The sequence below is a fragment of the Quercus suber genome, unplaced genomic scaffold, assembly GCF_002906115.3.
Source record: "Quercus suber isolate HL8 unplaced genomic scaffold, Cork oak 2.0 scaffold_47, whole genome shotgun sequence".
In the NCBI taxonomy this organism is placed as follows: domain Eukaryota; kingdom Viridiplantae; phylum Streptophyta; class Magnoliopsida; order Fagales; family Fagaceae; genus Quercus; species Quercus suber.
Genome location: NW_027069512.1, coordinates 1,893,983 through 1,909,570, shown reverse-complemented (window position 1 = coordinate 1,909,570; position 15,588 = coordinate 1,893,983). Strand labels below are relative to the sequence as shown.

The following is a 15,588-nucleotide window of genomic DNA, read 5'->3' as shown; positions in this document are numbered from 1 at the left end:
GCGTGTACGAACAGGTGCTTAAAGCTGGCCTGAGATTTCCGTTGAGTTCGTTACATCGCGAACTCTTAAACTACTTAGGTATATCCGTCAGCCAGGTGTCCCCTAACGCCTGGAGAGTTTTCATCGCGATGGAGGTTCTGTACGGAGCCATGTCGGACGGTGGGAGAAGGCTTACAATAAAAGACTTCCTCCATTACTACCGTCCGGACGAGATAGACAAATCGAGGGGCATGTATAGCTTCGTTCCTAGGAGCCCCGTCCTGAAAGTAATTTATGAGACCCCGGACTCAAATAGAGACTAGAAGAGTCGTTACTTTTCATAGAAGGAGATGATTGGATGTGTTATCCAGGAGAGACGGACTTCATGCCCGTCGACACAATTTGGGGCATTTTAAACCCATCTGTTATGGCCCGTCATAAATTACTCCGTGTAGCTTAATAATTCTTATAATGTTTCTAACGTCCGTCCTCTTTGATGCAGTTCGACGGCGTCCCCAAATTACACTTGAGGAATTCAGTTTCCTTGAGAGAATTTTTTCAAAGATAAAGCCCGAGGAACGGACGTGGGCCAAGCTCGTCAACCTCAACACAATCCACTGGTATTGTGACGGTCCTGAGCCAACCCCGGCGGCTTTAAAGTACGAGAAACAGACCCGTCTACGTGAGTCCGTCGACCCTTATGACTTCCTTTTTTTCTTTTACCGTCATTATTATTATTTCTTAGTCCGTCAACCTTTTTTAGAGATGGAGGATGCAAAGAGGCGAGTAGCCATAAGACTCCAGGCCACGAAGAACAAACAGACTGGAACGGACCCCATGGGGACGGGCTCCAGCAAGGAAAATTTAAAGAGGAAGTTGCCCGTGAAGGGTGACCGTCCACCGAAGCAGCCCAAGCACGGTAAGGGGAGTAAGTTAGTCACTCCGGCAAAGCACGGTGCGGGCAAGGGGCTGATGACGGGTCCGTCTGATGAGCAAAAGAAGCCACCCGTCTTGCTCCGTGAGGATTCCAAGTATGCCTTGGAGAGGTTGTCGTCGATCATTACCACCGACGACTACGAGGATCTTGGGAATCACTCGACGGAGGCGATGGGGGAGACGGGCCTCTTTAACATTGCTCAGGTAACTACCCCGTCGTCCTTGTTCCATCCGTTCATCGTTCTCTTAATATTTTACTTATGCATCTTCGTTGTCCCTCAGGCTATGATTATGATGAAAGGCTTGATGGGACGGTGTCTCAACCACGAGACAACCATTGGCCGGATTCGTGGGAAAGCCAAAGTGATGGAGGAGGAGCTGCTCAATCTCAGGGCCTGGAAGGCCGTCCAGGAGAAAAAGCTAAAGATGGTCGAGACGGCCCGGGACGAGGCCATCCAGCTGACAGACCGTTTGAAGAGAGACTTGGTGGATAAAGACAATGAAGTCCATCAAGCCAAGGAGGATGCCGTATGCGAGTACCGCGACTCCGACGCCCTTATTGCGGAGCTGAGTCTTGTCTTTAACGACGGGTTCGACGATGCTCTCCGTCAGGTGAGGGCGTTGTACCCAGAGATAGACTTATCCACCGTCGCCGTCGCTGCCCCCGAGCTGTCAACTGCCTAGCCCGTTCAGTTGGAGGATACTCATGCTCTCTTCGACAAGAACGTCTCTGTCCGCGAAGCTCCTATGGATCAAATTGCTGCGGACAGCCAGGCCAAAGACGTTGGGGACCGTCCAGCTGAAGAGGGAGATGGAGCTTGACTTGTAATAACTTAGTCTTGTTTGATTATTCCTTTTTTTATTTTTTTTATTTTTTTTATTTTTAAGTGTGGAACAATTTTTAACACCCGTCATGTTTGTGGGGTTTGTATATACATTGACCGTTCAGTATGTTTATTTTCTGCAAGGTCTGTTGACCTTTTGTTTTATCTTTGTGGAATGCATGTTTTTTATTTTTAAAGCGTACTTTCATGTTAAAATGAACTCCGTTCCGCTTATATGGTTCCTCCGTTCATTAATCGCTTAACCAAAGGTCGTTATCTCTTAGGATGATTTGTGTGACTTTATGGAAATACCATTTGCTTTTGAATGGTCCGTTTATTAGGTAGGCTTAGCTTAGTGAACCCGTCCATTGGGTAGACTTTGCTTATTCCATCCCCTTTGGATGATCCGTCCTATTTGCAGACGTTATCCTGGGTCCGTCCATTATGTGGACTTAGTAGTTACCGTCCATTTAGGTTGATCCGTCCACTTGTGGATGCTGTTACTTGCCCGTCCACTATCCGGACTTATGTACCAGCCTTTTTGGGTGATCCGTCCATTATGTGGACACTATTACTTATCCGTCCACTATCTGGACTTAAGGTTTTCATCCTTAGTATGATCCGTCCATCCTGTGGATAGTCTTACTGGTCCGTCCATCATCTGGACTATTAAGATTTTCATCCTCTTGGGATGATCCGTCCATATTGTGAACAGTCTTACTGGTCCGTCCATCATCTGGACTATTAAGGTTTTCATCCTCTTGGGATGACCCGTCCACCTTGTGGACAACCTTAGTGGTCCGTCCATCATCTGGACTTTAATGTTTGCATCCTCTTGGGATGATCCGTTTATCTTGTGGAAAATCTTGTTGGTCCGTCCATTATCTGGACTTGGTTTTGATCCGTCCATCTTGTGGACAGCCTTATCGGTCCGTCCATTATCTAGACTTAGGTTTTCATCCTCTTGGGATGATCCGTCCATCTTGTGGACAGCCTTATTGGTCCGTCCATTATCTGGACTTAGGTTTTCATCCTCTCAGGATGATCCGTCCATCTTGTGGACAGCCTTATTAACCATATGATATTGAATTAACTAGATTAAGCAGGAAAAATTTAGTAGAGTCTGAAAGAAGTCTTTATAGGAAAAAGGTGTCTGCCCCCTTGGGCTTAAAAAAGTACTGGTAGAGAGATTTGTTCAAAGTAAAAGCATAGAAAAATAAATAAAAATAGTTGCTCAAAGCAAAAACTACTGAAAACTTTAGAAAGAAGCTGGAATGCTTGGGGGGGGGGGGGGTTATGCCCCTTCATGTCGTCTTTATTGGTAGTATCTCCGTAGGTGCTCTGTGTTCCATGGGTGTTGCAGTTTTCGCCCGTCCATGGTTTCGAGGTGGTAGGTCTCTTTTCTCTGCCAAGATGAGATCTTGTAAGGTCCTTCCCAATTTGGGCCAAGTTTTCCTTGTGAAGGATCTTTAGCTACTCCCATTACCTTCCGTAGCACAAGGTCCCCGATTTGGAAGTCTCTGTGTCTGACTTTGGAGTTGTAGTATTTTGCCATGAGGTTTTGGTATCGGGCCATCCTTTGTTCAGCTGTAGCCCGGACTTCGTCGACTAGGTCTAGCTGTAGCCGCAAAGCCCCGTCGTTCTTGTCTTTATTGTAGCTCTCCACTCGATAAGTTGTAAGACCTATCTCTGCTGGAATGACAGCCTCGCTCCCGTATGCCAGCCTGAATGGTGTTTCTCCCGTAGGTGTTCTTGCCGTTGTGCGATATGCCCACAAGATACTTGGTAACTCATCAGGCCAGATGCCTTTTGCCCCATCGAGCTGGGTCTTGATGATTTTGAGCAGGGACCGGTTCGTGACTTCAACTTGCCCATTCGCCTGCGGATGTGCGAGTGATGAGTAGTGATTTCTGATGCCTAACTCTGAGCAGAAATCTTGGAATGCCTTGCTGTCAAACTGTTTCCCATTATCGGAGATGAGGACCCTTGGTATCCCGAATCTGCATATAATATTTCTCCATATGAAACTTCTCATGTTTTTCTCTGTGATAGTTTCCAGGGCTTCCGCCTCGACCCACTTAGTGAAGTAGTCGATCCCTACAACCAAGAATTTCAGCTGTCGCGCGGCCGTCGGGAGAGGGCCCATGATGTCTAGCCCCCATTGGGCGAACGGCCAAGGGGCCGTCATGGGTGTCAGTTCTTCGGTTGGTTGCCTAATTAGGTTACCAAACCTTTGACATTTGTCGCAAGTCTTGACGTAGGCTTGTGCGTCCTTCTGCATTGTAGGCCAATAGTATCCTACTCGGATCAGTTTGTGTACTAAAGACCGCGCCCCCGAATGGTTTCCGCAGATACCTTCATGGACCTCCCTCATTACATAGTCCGCTTCCTCGTGGTCCAAACACCTTAGGTATGGCCGTGAGAATCCTCTTTTGTATAAGACATCATTAATTATTATGAACCGCGAAGCCCGGACTTTCAGTTTTCTAGCTGCGTCTTTGTTGTCTGGGAGCATGCCCTCCTTCAGGTAGGCTGTTAATGACATAGTCCAATCTTATTCTGGGTTTACTTCCTGCACTTTTGCCCTACTGTCAATGATTGAGGAATCCTGGATGAACGATAGCACCTTGTCGGGGGCCGTCATGACCTCTGTGGAGGCGGCTTTCGCGAGCCGGTCAGCACATTCGTTCTCCTCCCTTGGGATTTGGACGAATGTGACCTGGGGGGGTCGATCCTTCTCCTGACTTCTTCCAAGTATTTCTTCATCTTTTCCCCCCTGCACTCATAGGCGCCACTAATCTGACTGACTATTACCTGCGAATCGCAATGTACAACCATGGCCTCGGTGCCTGCTGCCTTTGCCAGGTCTAATCCTGCCAACAATGCCTCATATTCGGCCTCATTATTGGTCGTCGGGAAGTCCAATCGGATCATGCACTCGATTTTATCCCCGTCAGGGGTTTGAATTACTACCCCGGCGCCTCCGGCTTGCCTGTTTGATGATCCATCCGTGTGGATGTTCCATGGTTTGAGGGCTTGTGGCTCCTGTTGCTCCATTTGCGTGTATTCGGCGATGAAGTCAGCCACTGCTTGGCCCTTTATTGCGGTTCCCAGTCAGTAGTGGATGTCAAACTCGCTAAGCTCTATCGCCCATAGGGCCATTCGTCCGGCTGCTTTGGGGCTGCTCATTGCTCTTTTTAGGGGCTGATTTGTCAGGACGATGATGCTGTGGGCTTGGAAGTATGGTTTCATTTTCGGGCTGCGGTTATCAGTGCGAAGGCGAGTTTTTCCATGTGGGGGTACCTTTCTTCAGCCCCCCGAAACCCCCTGCTTATGAAATAGATGGGTCTCTGAGTCCCTTCCTCTTCTCTTACCAGGGCCGTGGTTACTGCCACCTACGAAGCTGCTAGGTATAAGTAGAGGTCTTCTCCTAGTTTGGAAGGGCTGAGCAAAGGTGGCGAGGCAAGGTATCTCTTCAGATCTTCAAATGCCTTCTGGCACTCCTCCGTCCATTCGAATGATTTCTTTAGGACGCGGAAGAACGGTAGACACCTGTCCATTGCTTTTGAGACGAACCAATTTAAAGCGGCAACTTTGCCGTTCAGGCTCTGTACGTCCTTTGCTGTCCTCGGTGGTGCAAGCTCCATGATGGCCCGTATTTCCTCTGGATTGACCTCTATTCCTCTTTGGGACACCATAAAACTTAAGAATTTTCCTGTTGTTACCCCGGATACGCACTTGCCAGGATTCAGTTTCATGTTGTATGACCGTAAGGTATCGAACGTCTCCTGGAGGTCGTTCAGGTGATCTTTTTCGAATGGGCTCTTGACTAGCATGTCATCGATGTAGACCTGTACGCTCCTCCCTATCTGGTGCGCGAACATTTTGTCCATTAGCCTTTGGTACGTCGCCCCAGCGTTCTTGAGTCTGAATGGCATCACCTTATAGCAAAAGAGGCCTTGGCTTGTGACGAAGGACGTTTTCTCCTGATCAGATTCCTTCATCTTGATCTGGTTATAGCCCGAGAAGGCATCCATAAAACTTAGGAGCTGATGTCTGGCCGTGGAGTCAACCAGTGCATCTATCCGCATGAGGGGGTAGCTATCCTTTAGGCATGCTTTGTTAAGGTCTGTGAAGTCGATGCACATTCGCCACTTTCCACTAGCCTTCTTGACCATGACCACGTTCGCCAACCACTCCGGGTAATATACTTCCCTAATGAAACTCGCCTCAAGTAGTTTTTCGACCTTTTGCGCTATTGCTCTGTCCCGTTCAGGAGCGAACACTCGCTTTTTCTACCGGACTGGTGGGGTTGAAGAGTTCACGTTCAGCTTGTGTACTATGACAGAGGGATCAATCTCGGGCATGTCTTCGTGGTTCCATGCGAAAACGTCTTGGTTCCTCCTGAGGAATGTTATGAGGGCCTGGCGTACAGGCTGGTAGGCCAATGTTCCTATTCTGGTCGTCCGTTCTAGTTTGGATTCGTTGAGCGTTATCTCCTCCAGCTCTTCGACCGGTTCTGCGACCGTCCGCTGCTCTTCTATGCACATTGCCTGATGATGGTCTTCCATTTCCAGCATGGCAATGTAGCATTCTCGGGCGGTTGCCTGATTTCCTCGTAATTCCCCAATCCCATAGTCCGTTGGGAACTTGATCATTAGGTGGTATGTTGATGTTGCTGCTTTCCATGAGTTAAGTGTGGGTCGTCCGAGAATACCATTGTAAGCGGAGGAGCAATCCACCACGAGGAACATTACATTCCTAGTGAGTTCTTGCGGGTAATCGCCCACCGTTACAGGGAGTGTGATAGAGCCTATTGGGAATACCCTGGTCCCTCCGAAGCCGACGAGTGGGGCACTCGCCGGCGTTAATCGTGCTCTGTCTATCCCTATTTGCTAGAATGCTGGATAGTATAGAATGTCTGCTGAGCTGCCATTGTCGATTAGTGCTCGATGGACGTTGTAGTCCCCCACACATATGCTGATGACCAGCGCATCGTCATGCGGATGATGGAGTCTCCTTGCATCTTCTTCGGTGAACCCAATGATAGGGCTCTCCACCCATGTGGTATTAGGCCTCGAGCCTGTTAGATGGACGTTCAGGACCGATCTGAGGTATGTTTTTTGAGCTTTTTTGGAAGAATCGGTAGACGCGGTCCCTCCCACTATCATCCTTATGTCTGCGATGGGGGGTCTAGGACGCTCGTTATCCCGTCGGGGGGCCGGCTCCTGGCGATTATGATCCGCTTTCTCTTTGTTGACGAACTTTTGCAACTTTCCTTGTCTAATGAGGGCTTCAATCTGCTGCTTTAGGTCGTAGCAATCGGCTGTATCGTGGCCATGATCTCGGTGGAAATGACAATATTTGTCTTGCAGCCGTTTGCTTGGGTCGCTCTTTAGTTTTCCCGGGAATGTTAGTGTCTCCTCGTCTTTGATTTGCATCAAAACTTGGTCAATCGGGGCGTTCAAGGGGGTGAAACTTGTGAACATCCCGCTCGGGGGCTTAGGGCACCTTTCGTCCCTTCTGTCTTCTGTCCTTGGTCTTTTCTGCCCTTGATCCTGACGCACGTCCACCTAGCGTTCCCTTTTCCTGGGCCTTTCCTCCCGTGCAAGTAGTGCGTCTTCCGTGTTCATGTACTTGGTGGCCCTGTAGAGTACTTCTAACATGGTTTTGGGGTCGTTTTTGTATAGTGAGAACAAAAACTTGCCCTTCCGCAATCCGTTCTTGAAAGCTGCCACCAGTATCTTGTCGTCGGCTTCATCAATTGAGAGTGCTTCCTTATTGAAGCGGGTTATGTAGGATCTTAACGTCTCGTCTTCTCTCTGCCTGATGCTCATTAAGCATGCTGTGGACTTCTTGTACCTGTGTCCCCCTATGAAGTGCGAGGTGAACTGAGCGCTTAATTCTTTGAAAGTGCTGATGGAGTTCGGTGTCAGCCGACTGAACCAAATCCTCGCGGGACCCTTCAGTGTGGTTAGGAAGGCCCAACACATAATTTCGTCCGGTACCGCTTGTAGATGCATCAAGGTCTTGAATGTCTCCAGGTGGTCTAGGGAATCCTTGACCCCATCATAGCTCTCTATTTGTGGCATCCGAAACTTGTGTGGTAGGGGGAAGGAATTGACGGGTCCAGTGAATGGAGAGTCAGTCCGGTTCACTAGGTCGTCCAGATCGCTGGACACCCGTCCCTTTAGGGTGTTCATCATGACTTCCATCTGTTCTTTCATCGCCTGCATCTCTGCGAACATAGGCGGGGTCGTCGCATCCGTGAGGGATGAGAGGCTCATGTTTTGTCGTTCTGGCCTGCTTGGGGCGTTGCTCCCTTCAGGCCCTTCTCGTTCTCTTTGCATGGCGCTGGTACCTTCCTGATCCTCCCTCTGGTTGTGGGGTGCTGTGTTTCTTTGACGCAGTTGTTCTTCTAGGTCATGATTTTGTTTGGTGAGACGCTCCACGGCCGCAGTGAGGGTCCGAACCTATCTTTCGAGTGCGGTCATGGGTAGTCCCTCTCCTTGGATGTCGTTGGTTGTTGCCATCGAGCGAGTGAGCACCATGCAACTCTTCTGTCTCAGGGATGAAGCAACGTCTGACTGTTTTCTTCTTACGAGTTCCCACAGACGGCGCCAACTGATGAAGCTGAGAAGTTCACCAATGAGTCGCACAATGCCCTTTTCACTTATATGTTAACCTGCACAAAGTAAAGGAGAAAACCTATCAAAGGGCGCCGGTATGGTGCCGGCCAAATACCCTCCGAAGGTCAAGTCAGAAAGTATTCTCACAACTCTAGAGTGCTAGAAAGGGTAAAATAATGCGTACCTTGATTTGTGAGGGTATTGGGGCTTTTATAGTAGTAGAGGGTTGACATCTCTTTCTTGGTGCGAAAGTCTTTTCCTTATAGGACTCTTCTTGTAGAATCCTAAACGTGATGGACAGATCTCCTCCTTATAGGGAAGATCTTTACCAAATATATAAGATTCCCGGAATCCAACTAGCGCAAGGACTCTGTTTAGGGCCTTATGAGAGTGGGCCAAAATACCCCACTAAGGAGTCCAAAAGGCCCATGGCTAACCAGCCCACCTTCCTTCGCTCCGTCCGTATTCGGTCCGTCCACACAAGATCCGTCCACTGGAGGCCCATGCAAATGACGGGCTCGCCCATCCTGACGTCTGTGAACAATATACGGCCCGTTCAATCACAAAAGGCATCCTAGCGTGTATTTTCTCCCTTTCAAAGTTCATGCAAATTAAATTAAAATATAAGCAATTATTAGAAAGCAAGAAAAGTGGTATGTTTAAATTGCACAAAAGTAATTAGCGATATTATAAATAATATAGTCATTCTAAATGTTGATTTTTTTTTTTTTTTTTTTGAGTTCCAATTAATAAACAATTTCATTACGTCAATTTCTTTTTTAAAAGATTATTGTTAACCACAGAGTTTCATAGTGTCCTATTGGTTATACATATGTTAATAACAAAACAACAATAATAATCAATATTTTTAAGAATATAAATAAAAATAGATATAAATTATAATCTACAAATCCTAAAAAATATTGACAAAATTATTTAATATTTTTTTTTATTATTGTTCAATATTTCCGTCCGAAAGCACGGGTTACAAATGCATGAGTTTATGATTTAAAATTGAAATATTTTTTAAAGTATGAAGTTAATTTTAAATTTATTAAAGTGTGGAGTTTAATTTTAAACTGCCCACTACTAAAATATTATAATTTCCCCAAAAATAAAATAAAACACACAAACAAACAATGGCATTGAACTTAGTCCAGCCCAAATGAGGAAAAGCCCAAGATCACCATTTTGGCTATGGAACAGTTATAGGCCTTGTTAAAAAAATAAGCTAGCTGCAACTAGAAGAAATAGTGGCCGTACAGATCTAGTTTATTACTTCCAAATCAGCGTAAGCTGCATCAGGATGGTCCAGTTTCAACGAAAATTTTCGGCCTTGAATTGATTCTGCTATAGTCAGTAGGGATGAATTTTGCTCTGTCCAGCCTTAGAGCATCTATATTGGTTAAATCATAAATTTAGCAATATGATTCCACAAAAAACTACTTTATGTACTTTATCTTTTTACTTTACAATACACCCAATATCTATATATTTGTATTTTTAGCTATTAGATTAAAATAGTATAAAAAATTCATTAAAAAATATTGTGAACACAACCAAAAGAGATTTTTTATTAAAAAGCAATGTATACACAACAATTTAATAATATATATATATATATATATTTTTTTTTTTTTACGTATGAGCTACAGTGCACAGCTACTTTTGGCTGTGCACTGTAGCTATGGAGCCAAAGGGCTCCATTTTTTTTTTTTTTACGTATGAGCTACAGTGCACAGCTACTTTTGGCTGTGCACTGTAGCTATGGAGCCAAAGGGCTCCACTAATGTAGCCACATTTTGGTATTTGGTAGTGCTAAGAATTTGAACCTTATCATAGATCACCTTTAACAAACACCATGACAGATAAAGACTTTGATGAAAGAAAAGACTAGTCACATAGTGCAAAAAATGATAGAAGTAAAGAAAGAAAAAGGTTCTATAGAAATAATACAAAAGAAGAAGCTAGACATAATTGATGTAGATAAAGAAAAAGGAATGATATGGAAAGACATAGTAAAAGAGATGTTAGAAAGAATAGAAAGACAACAAGGCAATAGTACTCTAACCAACTCAAAAGATGGAACTCTAGTAAAGAAGTAGATATAGATAAAGATATAGGAAAAGAAAGAAACATGATAAGGAAAGAGAAAGAAGATGATAGTCTAGTCAAAGAAAGGACAAATAATAATCCTAGGAATAATGATAGTTTAAAAAAAAAAATATTGACAAAATTATTTAAACAATAGATATTGACAAAATATTGACAAAAGATAATGGTTTAGCAAAATTAGCTAAAAAGATAGAAATGTTAAATTCACCTTTAGATATAGACAGAAAAAGAGATATAACAGTTTTAAATACTACTGAGTCATCAGATAATGAAAAAGCTGACAGACATATTAGAAATACTATTTGTCATAAATGTAAACAATATGGACATACCAAAAAACAATGTGATAGACATAATAGAATTGTTAAACATATTAGTAAATTAGAATTTGAGAAAGATGTAATAAATAAATTAATGGAAATGTTTGACTTTAAGCAGAAAGAGATAGACCAAGTAAAGAAAAAGGAAGAATCAAAATCAACCAACCCACTTGAAGTCAATAAAAGAAAAAGAAAACAAAAAGACATAATAATGAAATTGATAGAAAATCTACCCAATCACCTAAAAGATAAAAAAGACTATTGTGAGAGTGCTTATTTTTTAGCACTGTGGCCCAAGGATCCTGGGCCGTGTGAGAGGTTCTTGGTGGACTGGGATCAATTCTCCGCAGCTAATAGGCTGATTTAAGAATAGATTTGTGCACAGAAAACAAGCTTCCTACAATTACAAACAACTAAAAGAAAAGTATTTGTATTGAATAACGTTTAACAGTAAAGGAAATGCATAATAAATGAAATATAATGCAAAGAACATGTTAGGGATCCTCTAATTGGTGAGGTATGTTCCATTAGTTTTTCTTTTAATGTGATTACAAAGCTCACTAAGACATGATGCAAGGTTCAAATGAGTTCAAAAATTACAGACTTTGATAGCCATTCAAGCTTCAAAGACTTGCAAAGTTTGAATTCGTTGAATCCAAGCGTGTACTGTAGTGGCTGCCTCTGGGATACCGGGAATAGATTCCTCTGTTTTCCCTTTAGTTTAACAGAGTCTCTTCTATATCTTTTTGAGACTTTAGAGAAATGACTTTAAGTGTCTTGACGAATGATCTAAGCATCCAGAATTTTTTGAATGTCCTATCCTTTTCCTTTCCCCCCTTTTTATAGCACAGTGGCGGGCTCCTAGGGGTACTACCAATTTTTCTTTTTTGCCCTTTGAAGTCGGTTCAGCGCCTGGTTGTTTCAGGATTATGTCGTTTCCTTTTTTCTCATAACTCCTCTCTTTTTGCTACGACCGGATGAAAGTCTCCCAGCTAGTTTCTCATTTCCAGATTTTCCGTTGGTTGACCTGAGGCGCTTTGGCTTTTTGCTCCAGCTTTCCCAGCTTTCCCAGTTGTACTTTCCTTGTCTTTTTTCCTTTAAATGGTTGGAATCAAATCCCCTGCATCTTTGTCTTTTTTCTTTCTTCAAATGAAAGTCTCCCAGCGTGCCTTTTTGTCTTTTTTTTCTCATCAAATCTGCTTTAATTTCACCTCACACGTCCGGGGATCCTCTGGCTCTGGTATTGCTTCTGGGCGTCCTGACCCAAGTCTTCCTTCTGGGCTTGCTTTGGCTTGCTGTTTTCCTTTATCTGTTTTCTTGGCCCTTTTTTCTTCGTGGACCCCTGGATTAGGTCCTCTGGGCTCCTTTCTCTTTTTCTTTCTTTTCTTTATTGTGAGAGCCCATCCTTTATTTTCTTTCTCTCTCTTTTTTTTTGTGTGAAATGGGCCTGAAGCCTTTTTCATCTCTCTGTTTTTTTTGGCCCATTTGTGGCTATTTAATTATTTTGCACCTCAACATTTAGCCCCCCGAGCTCATGGGTTGCCTGCAGCCCATGCGTGAGTTTTTTTTTTTTTTTTTGTAGGATCTTCTTTTGTTTTGATTCTTCTATGGGATCCTGATCTTCCATTTCTTCGGTGTCCTGGCCTTTTTGCTTCTTCCCTCCTTTTTTGTGACTCTTCCTTTTCTCGTGGTACGTGGCAGTTGGGTTGAAATAAAACTCCCACCACCTACTTTTACGTTTCCCATAACACTCATTAATAACTGCCGCTAACTTCTTCTCTTTTAAATTTAATTCTTGGTAACTGGCGCGTCTTTTCATACATCTTCTTCTCTAACTGCTCTTATCCTAGCATTTCTCTTTTACTCTCTTTTGTCTACCTGAGTCTTCTGTTTTCAACCCTTTTTCTTTTCTTTCGATCAGTCTCGTCGTCACCTTCTTTTCTTCTTTCCAGATACCCATTACTCCAATGGCTTCTTCTTCTTCTTCTCGAAAAAGAAAGGAGCGTACTCCTAGTCCCTTTGAAGGCGAGGGCTCCTCTAGTTCTGCACAAGATGAGCTTGTCGTTGGGCACCCTGCTTTCCCTTTGCGAGACCCCTGGTATACTCCTAGCTTATTCTTTCCTCGGGTGTCTCACGGCGAAACCCCTCCATCTTCTCACGCCTGGGTATTTTCTGGTCCAGCGGGTTTTGCTGGTTCTGCACAAGTTCCAGACCCTAGGGAGATTTTTGATCTTCAAATTAGGCGAGGACTTCGGGAGGCTGTCCCCATTTTCTTCGATTTTGTTGCTGGAAAGATCCAAGGCTGGCCCATTTGGGTAGATAATGAGCTTTCTGACGAGGAGTTTGTGGGTCGCTTGGATCGTGCCGGCGTCCTGAAGGCAGTGGCTATTTCCAGGAATCTCGAGGGTTTCAGAGATGCCAAAGGCCTTAGGCACTTGGTGCGCCGTTGGTGCCCTACTCTGCACACTTTCTCCTTTTCTGTTGGTGAACTGACTGTTACTTTGGAGGATGTGGTCAATAATTTCCTCCTTCCGGTGCTTAGGGATGAAAACCCCTTTAATATCAAGCTTTCTGATGAGGATCTCGAAGTGGAAGAAAAATTGTTCGCTCACTTTGGTGGACGCACTGCTTCTCCTGGTGGGAAACCGGCCAGGATGGGTAGGTGGGTCATGACTCTTTCGCGTGAAAAGGATAAGGAAGTCAGACGTGCCAGGTTCCTTGCATTCTGGCTTAGCAAGTTTTTGTTCAGCGAGTTCCCCGGGTATGGAATCAAGTCTTCTCTTTTTCCTCTAGCGATTAAGTTGGCTCAGGGTGCCCAATATCCTCTGGCCCCCATATTTTTGGGCCATGTTTACTCTCAATTGGATCAGCTTCATGGAGATGAGGCTGAGGGTGATTCTTGTTATGTTATCACTTCTTCGCTTCATTGCACCATTCTCCAGGTATTTATGTGGGACCGTTCTTCGGTTACTTTAGCAAAATGTAGGAATCTAAAGTTTGTGAAAGATAAGTTTCAGGGATCTCCTGACGTGGTAAAAGGGCTTTGTGGCAGTTCTACTGACAGCCTCCCCATTATTTTCCGTTGGCTGAGTTTAAAAGATGGCAGTCTTAATTTGGTTGAGTTATTTGACCAAACAGGTCATTTGAATTGGCGCTCCCCCCGGGAGTTTGGTACTAGTTTTGTTTGCAATTCTGTGTTGTCTCCCTTTCTGTCTTCTACAGGGAATACTTTTGATTTACGTAGTGGTGATGAAGGCAGCTTAGCCTACTTGGCTTGCATCAGTCCTTCCTGGCTTCCTGTGCTTTCTTCAACTGGCCCACGGTACACCCATTACTCGGCGCATCGAGTACTTCGGCAATTTGGCTTTGATCAGGGTGTTCCCCCAGCGTTCAATGACATAGTTCCTTCTCTTCCTTCCTTGGATCCTTTCATGAGACTCCAGGCCTTCTCCTATTGGTCAAAACGGAGTCCGCAGTTTGTAGTGCCCAACTCTCAGAGAGGAGTTTTTGCCTCCAGTGGCTATGTTGGTTATTGGAGGATGGTTCAGAAGTCCTTTGCTGATTATGCTGGCTCTGGGGTAATTGGGAGAGTACCCAACCCTGACATTTCTTCCGCCCCAACATCTAACAGGCGTCTGTCCCTCCTACTGCTGGTGTTGTTTCCACGGCTGTGAGTAGCAAAACTGGCTTTGCATAATGGCATGCTTCCAGGGAAGGTTGGGTGACTTATGCGCAGGATTTCCCAGAGAACTGGTTGGGGTGTGATCTTGTTGTTGGTGCTTCTGCTGGGGTACCAATTAAAAAGGGGGCAGTAGAGGCCATAAGTGCCAGTACTCCCGTTGGCATGAGTAAAGAGAAATCAGTTAAGCAGGAAAAGTTGAAGGAGGCCGCGGCTGAAGAGAGTGCAGAGGATGTTGGCCCCAAGTCAAAGAGGAAGAAGAAGACTGGGAGACCCAGAAGCAGTTGGTACTTGTTGAAGAGAAGGAAGTGGAGCAACCTTTGGCTGCAAGGGCCGAGTGAAGACTAAGGTAGAGTCTTCTCTTCCCCAGGTTCCTGTGAGTCCTTCAGTTCATGATCCTTCGGGACCCTCTGGGCGTACCCGTAGTAAACAACAGAGACCTGAAGACCCTGTTGAAAGAGAGAGAAGGGCAAGGCCTCGTCCCTCCTTTGCTCTTTGCAGTTTTGTCGTTTCTCCCCTTTTCCTTTTCTTTTTTGGACTAATGGGTGATTGTGTTTTTTTTTTCTTTGCAGTCTAAGCGTAAGCTAGATCCCAAGAAGGGCAAAAGTCAGTCTTCTGGTGAAGATGTGGTATAGCTTTCCTTATCTGTGTCTTTTGCTGCTTCCTTGCATTTATTTCACAAGTGTCATATGTCTGAGCTGCCCTGTTATTCACGACCTTTCTTTACTTCTTTTTTTTTTGTTCCTTACTCCCCCTCTTTTTTTTTTTAAGTTGAGGTTCCTCCCCCTGTGGTTGGTGACACTTTGGAGGAAGAGATGGCTGTAGCTGCATCCCAGAGTAGGGAGGAGGAGGTTCCCAGTGGCGGCATGGCTGAGGAGACTGGGCAACCAATGCAAGACCTCCAGGCTGCCCAGGATCCTGAGGCTTCCAAGCTTCTCGCGTCCCCAGGTCCTCAGCTTGAGCAGATTCCTAGTCCTGTCAGGACCATGTTACCTCAGACTGGGTTAAGTACAAAAACTTTGGGAGGCCCATCATCGTCCGGGCAAACAGGTGAGCCTTTCTTTTCTTTTATATATAGCTTTTCAGCTTTATCTCTTTTGCACCCC

General features: G+C 44.9%; 1 protein-coding gene across 1 annotated transcript; it reads right to left on the bottom strand.

The window, feature by feature from the left end:
* Positions 1-6,634: 6,634 nt before the first annotated feature.
* Positions 6,635-7,228, bottom strand: LOC136066809 (uncharacterized). Its single transcript, XM_065771702.1, has one exon. The coding sequence runs from the start codon at positions 7,226-7,228 to the stop codon at positions 6,635-6,637; it is 594 nt and encodes a 197-aa protein (XP_065627774.1).
* Positions 7,229-15,588: the final 8,360 nt, after the last annotated feature.